Consider the following 6526-nt stretch of genomic DNA (forward strand, 5'->3'; position numbering starts at 1 on the left):
CAGTCCGACGGTGGCGGTGGCGAGCAATGCATCACCGACGGATTCCTTCCTTCCCTCCCCTCCCCTCTTGGTGCAAATTTCTCCCCTTTTCCTTCCTCACCGACAAGCACTCGTCCTCAAGAACCAACAGAGTCATCCTTCCCTTGCTTCGGATTCAAGGAAGTCTGATGGCACCTTTCCATTCCCTCCCTTGGTTCGGATTCAAGGCTGTTGATGCTAAGCGTTTTGCCCAACAGTTTGCATAGGCAAAGCCGAAGCCGAGCACACACACAGCGGCAGCAACCCATCCATATCCATATTTTTCGAAATCCGAATCCAAATCCATCTCCTCCATCCTCCTCTCGCGGCGGCTCCGACCCCATGGACCCGATGGAAGGCGACGCGGCGAGCGCGGCGGGCGACGACCCCATGGACTTCACCTGGACCGCGGGCGTCGACCCCGACCCCGACCCCGCGCCCAACCCGCCGCAGGAGGCGGAGGCGGAGGCGGAGTCCATGATCCTCGTCTCCGGCCCGCGCGTCGCCGTCTCCGGCCTCAGGCGGGCCGACTGCCGCGCAGGTGCTGCTCCCCTCCCCTTCCCCTTCCCCTTCTTCCCTTCCCCTTCCCCTGCTTGGCTATTAGTTTCAAGAGAGCGTGGATTTGGCTCCCGCTGTCCGTCCGTCCGTCCGTGTATCGCAATTCGCAACTAGTAGATGAGATCTGGCTACTTGCAAGATTCATAATAAATAAATCTCATTTCTGTAGCCCTCTCTCTCTCTCTCTCTCTCTCAACCAGGTGAATGCGTCCTGTTCGTCAACTCCGGCGGGTGCGCCATCCAAGGCGACCATCCCTCTGCAAACTTGTTTTCCAGCGACTCTTTCTTTCAAGGAGGGGAGTCGATAGAGACATCCGAGACCATAGTTGAAGGCGGCGACTATCCCTCGCTCTACAGCTCGGCACGCTACGGCGATTTCACCTACACATTCGACGGCCTTGCCCCTGGAGACTATTACCTGGATCTGCATTTCGCGGAGATAGTGCACACTGCCGGGCCAACAGGAATCAGATCTTTTGATGTCCTCGTGCAACAAGACAAGGCAAGCTCACCCACTTGTTTCTCTCATAAATTTCGTTGCATGCTTTCCTTATCCACATCTGGTGGCTCAAACAGTCTGCCTTTTTCTTCACAGATTTTGTCTCAACTTGATATGTTCAAGGTGGTCGGAGGTAACAGGCCCCTTCAGGTTCTTGACATCAGGGCTTTTGTCGGGAGCAATGGTGCTATCATCATCGATTTCAAGGGAGTAAGAGGAAACCCCATGGTTTGTGGCATCTGCATTCGGAAATCCCCAGCAACACCAGGTAGCTGGTTTATTTATTTTAGATGCAAACAATGTATGTGCTCATTCACAAGCTTGCATTCCTTTCCCGTCGATAAATAATCTTTGCGTTGAACATGCAGCGGCAAAGTTAGGTGCACGCGGGAGTGGCTTATGCAAAAAATGCTTAACTGATGTTGAGATTTCTTCACCTATTCAGGTCAGTTTTTCTCACAAACTGTTTTACCATCCTATCTCATGTATGTAATCCTGATACATGATCAATGTACCCAAATTGCAGAAAAGGACAGCTAAACTCATCTCAAAGTACGAAAAACAGATCGAGGAGCTAACCAGCCAGTGCTCCATCAAGTCTGACGAGTGCTCCATGGCGTGGTCTTTAGTAGAATCTACCAATCAAGAACTTGACAGGCTTAAGATGGAGCTTCACCAAAAGCTTGTGCAAACTGATAATTTTGGTAAGTACCAGACTATTGCATTAAACATCGTCCTATCCTTGTTTTGCTTATATAGGTATATGATTGTTCTAATATATAATATAATAACTTGCAGAACAAGTCCTTGACACACAAACGGACCAACTAAGAAAAGTTTCTCAGAACTACGAAAATGACAAGAAACTATGGGCTGCTGCCATATCTAACTTGGAGAGCAAAATCAAGGTAATGCTCTGATTTACTGTCTGCAAGATCACAACAACCACAAGAAATGGTAAATGGTTGCTGTAGCTGCTGCTAATTGTATCTTCGTAATACTCAGGCCATGAAACAAGAGCAAGCACTGTTATCTCTTGAAGCACACGACTGTGCGCACGCGATTCCTGATTTGAGTAAGATGATTGAAGCTGTTCGAGCCTTAGGTAATACCTGACTCTGAAGTGGGATTGTTACACAGCTTTTCAAGTATTTAACAAAGCATTGCATGTTTTTGGTATTGCAGTTGCACAGTGTGACGATCTGAAAATGAAGTACCACGAGGAGATGGCCAAGAGAAAGAAACTTCATAATATTGTCCAGGAGACAAAAGGTGCCTATTGCCCCCTCTGTATTCAGATGCTTACACTCATTTCCAGAATTTGGTCGGGACAATGACTCTGGCTATCTCTTTTATTTCAGGAAATATTAGAGTTTTCTGCAGATGCCGCCCCTTGAGCAAAGTTGAGACATCGTCAGGGTACAAATGTGTTGTAGATTTTGATGGAGCAAATGATGGCGACATTGGGATTATAAATGGTGGAACAGCAAAAAAGACATTCAAGTTTGACAGAGTCTACACCCCAAAGGATGACCAAGGTATCTCTTGGTACTATGGAGCCTGTATTAGCTTTTTGTTGTCTTCCACAACTGTTCTTACAATGCGAATGTTACTAATTCTAGTTTATACTTCCAAGTAATGTTGGAGTTTCCAATCATAAAATTTTCTTTGTTTGTCTAATATACAAGTTGTATCCATGAACAGCTGAGGTTTACGCCGATGCATCTCCACTAGTCACGTCAGTGCTAGATGGATACAATGTATGCATATTTGCATACGGACAAACAGGAAGCGGGAAGACCTTCACCATGGAAGGGACTGAAAGGAACAGAGGAGTAAACTATAGAACTCTGGAGGAGTTGTTCAAGATTGCTGAGGAGAGAAAAGACACTGTCACGTACAACATATCTGTTAGTGTGCTTGAGGTGTACAATGAACAAATCAGAGACCTCCTTGCAACATCCCCTTCATCTAAGAAGTAAATCACTTTCCTTTAGTACCCTTCATTTTGTTTCACAATAGTTCATCTAAGAAGTACAGCCACTTCCCTTTGGCACCCTTCCTTATTTTTTTGTTCACAATAGTACCATGTTGTGGTAACCTGTGTATCTTTGCATATGTAGGTTGGAGATCAAACAAGCAGGTGAAGGATCCCATCATGTGCCCGGCATAGTTGAGGCCAAAGTTGAGGACATAAATGAAGTTTGGGATGTCTTACAAACTGGAAGCAATTCGAGGGCTGTAGGGTCAAACAATGTGAATGAACACAGCAGTCGCTCACACTGGTTGGTCATAACTAACATTATTTTTCATTTCTCCATGGAGTACCTTCCTGCTTGTGGTAAAAATGGTTTGACCTTTATCATTTTTTTCAGCATGCTTTGTATCATGGTTAGAGCAAAGAACCTGATAAATGGGGACTGTACAAGAAGTAAGCTTTGGTTAGTTGATCTTGCTGGAAGCGAGCGGTTAGCCAAGACAGACGCGCAAGGTGATCGGCTCAAGGAAGCACAAAATATCAACAGGTCGCTTTCTGCTTTAGGGGATGTCATTTCTGCTCTTGCTTCCAGAAGCAGCCACATCCCTTACAGGTTTGCACTCTGAGTCAGTAACGGGTTTGCACCTATCAGCTCCTGTTTTCTCACTGTCTTGATGCTTTTCTTCTGCCCAGGAATTCCAAGCTGACGCACTTGCTCCAAGACTCTTTAGGTAACTTGATCTGTTTGTTGCTGTGGAACAAATACCACATCAACAATATACCAAATATTAACCATTTCTGTTCCTCTTGCATTCTCTCACTTGGCTACGTGATTAATTTGCTTTTTTCTGTTCTTCTCCACAATTGCGGTAACAGGAGGGGATTCGAAAGCCCTAATGTTTGTGCAAATTAGCCCATCCGAGAATGATGCGTCGGAAACCTTGAGTTCGTTGAACTTTGCAAGCCGTGTCCGTGGTATAGAACTGGGCCCAGCAAAGAAGCAGGTGGACACAGCCGAGCTTCAAAAGGTCAAACAGATGGTGAGTGTCGGTATTGCCTTCTGCTGAAGCTTCTTAGTTCTGCGCCTGCTTGAAGCTGAACTGATGGGTATTTCTGCTGGGTGAACGTGTGTCAGCTTGAAAGGTCTAAGCAGGAAGCCAAGCTTAAGGAGGAATCTTTGAGAAAGCTGGAAGAGAACTGTCAAAATTTAGAGAGTAAAGCCAAGGGAAAAGAGCAGCTTTACAAAAACTTGCAAGACAAGGTATGTGCAGTTGAGGAGGAGGCTAATGTTTCAGTTTCAAATATCTGACTGAATCTTGTGTTGACTCTTCTAGACTGCTTTTCTTCACTTGTAAATTGTGGCTGACAGACTTTCTGTAATAACTTGATTGAAGGTGAAGGAGCTTGAAAGCCAACTAGACTCTAAGATGCATTCTCAAATTACGTCGGAAAAGAGTCAGCTTTCTGGAAAACTTAAGGAGAAGGAAGAAGCATGTACTGCGCTACAGCACAAGGTAACGTAGGAATTGGAAGTGGTTAATTAATGTCGTTAACAGCTAGTAATTTGTGTAAGGTAAGGCAGATAATAATGCTATCCTGTTGCAGATAGTGGAGTTGGAGCGTAAGCTTGGACAGCAGCAGCAGTCAGACTCTGAGGTCGCAGCTCTTAAGCAAACGGTACAGAACTCAATTGAATCTTTTACCTGGATAACAATCATCAATCAATGGGCATTATTAACAACAAGAGACTTGGGTTGATTTGATTATGTGCCTTTTTCTTGTTTCAGATTGAGGAGGTGGAGCTGAAACTAAAGGAGCAGGAAGAGCAAAGATCAGCTGCAGAATCAAAGGTTGGTTGTTTCCTAGCTGCGCTGCATCTGCACGTATTTGGTTTCTTTGATCATCCATGCTGGTGTAGATTCTGAAACCACCGGGTAGCTGACACTTGTATATTATTCATCATCATTCATAAAACTAAAAAATGTGCAGGCAATGGAAATGGGGCAAGAACTCTTGGAAGCACAGAAAACAGAGTCAATGCTTCAGAGCAAGGTGGCTTAGCCTTTTCTCAGAGCTCTGCTCTCATTTCTTGCCTTACATTTGGAGGGCACTACACTAGTTAGTAATGCAGAGCCTGATGCCTGTGTCCATGTTATTTCAGCTGCTCGACCTCGAGAAGAAGCTGCAGGAGATGACAAAACTCAAAGACGCAAGCACGATGCCTGACCCAAAACCTCAAGACGCTAGTAGCACGATGATGCCTGAACCAAAGCCTCAAGGCACTAGTAGCACGACGATGCCTGAACCCTCAAACAATAATCTAGTCACAAGGGTTCTTCCTGCCACCCCTGTGGAGACAAACGTGGTGCCGGCTTGTTGTGCGAGGGAGGAGGCGATGAGCGAGAAGGCGCAGCAGCACCGCCGCATCCTGAGGAGCTCCGACTCGGCCAACAAGCGCTCCCTGTTTGCCCCGGAGGCGGCCGTCGTGAACGAGAGGAAGAGGAAAGGGGAGGAGAGCCACCCTCGTGCGGGTGGCGGTGGTGGTGGCGGTGGCAGGCAGAACGCCGGGCGGAAGAGGAGCAGCATGCAGGGTGAGGTCGAGAACCAGCTCCCTGCTGCCGCCGCCGCCGTGGCGAGGAAGAGGAGCCTGCAGGGCGGCGAGGTGAGGTCGAAGAGGGCGTCGATCCCGGCGAGGCCTTGGACGTCGGCGGCTGCTGCTGCGCAGAAGGTGGTGGTGGCTCCTGGTTCCAGGATGACCAGGCAGCAGCAGCAGCAGGCGGCGGTGGCGAGCAGCAACAAGACCAAGGGGTGGGTGAGGTGAGGTAGGCTGCGAGCGTTTAGGTGCGTGTGTTGTAGTAGATGAGATGAGATGAGATGAGATGAGACGAGACGGGACGGGACGGGACGGGACGCCATTGCATTTGCATTGCTCTAGTGATGACCGACTTGTCTGTAACTTTGTTTGTTTGTAGTATTTGTACTTTATACTAGTTGGTACGTACTGCAGAGTTGCAGTGAATGAATGAATGAATGAATCACAACCTGTGTGTTGTTGTTGTTGTTGTTGTTATACTAGTTTTCATAAGTTGGTTTTTTTTTTTGAGGTAATTGTAAGTTGGTTCAATGGTGGGGGTCCCTCATCTTAACACATAGCTCTGCCTCAATGATAATTACTCTATTGTCTCTGCATGGATATCATGAATTTACCACTCTATACCAATTTTGTTGGTTACACCATGGACATGCGCTGTTTTGAGCTGGATATCGTTACAGCATAGACATTTTGAAAAAGGACCTTAAGAATATAAAATTGTCAGAACTAAAATGATTTTTTTATAGAATTTGTAAACGCTCATTTGAAGTAGTGTTATAAATAATGTTTAGAGGGGCCATTGATTTGCTAAATAAAGGCCCAAGGTTGGAAGGCCCACTATCACATCACGTGGTGGGCTGGGCGTGTTATGTGCTGACGT

General features: G+C 46.6%; 1 protein-coding gene across 2 annotated transcripts; it reads left to right on the plus strand.

Annotated features, from left to right (window-relative positions):
* The first annotated feature begins 145 nt into the window (after positions 1-145).
* On the plus strand, positions 146-6123 carry LOC119304408 (kinesin-like protein KIN-14E). Of its 2 annotated transcripts, XM_037581584.1 has the most exons (20): positions 149-559; positions 777-1078; positions 1172-1343; positions 1444-1520; positions 1602-1779; positions 1874-1983; positions 2081-2180; positions 2261-2347; positions 2437-2613; positions 2780-3053; positions 3199-3360; positions 3451-3666; positions 3747-3784; positions 3930-4093; positions 4189-4314; positions 4448-4567; positions 4659-4730; positions 4841-4903; positions 5043-5105; positions 5215-6123. In XM_037581584.1, the coding sequence occupies exons 1-20, from the start codon at positions 214-216 to the stop codon at positions 5872-5874; spliced, it is 3507 nt and encodes a 1168-aa protein (XP_037437481.1). In that variant the 5' UTR covers positions 149-213; the 3' UTR covers positions 5875-6123. The 2 variants fall into 2 exon arrangements, with proteins under 2 accessions (XP_037437480.1, XP_037437481.1); XM_037581583.1 differs by having other exon boundaries at positions 146-559; positions 3199-3666.
* Positions 6124-6526: the final 403 nt, after the last annotated feature.

This window comes from Triticum dicoccoides, chromosome 5A (genome assembly GCF_002162155.2).
Source record: "Triticum dicoccoides isolate Atlit2015 ecotype Zavitan chromosome 5A, WEW_v2.0, whole genome shotgun sequence".
Taxonomy (NCBI): Eukaryota; Viridiplantae; Streptophyta; class Magnoliopsida; order Poales; family Poaceae; genus Triticum; species Triticum dicoccoides.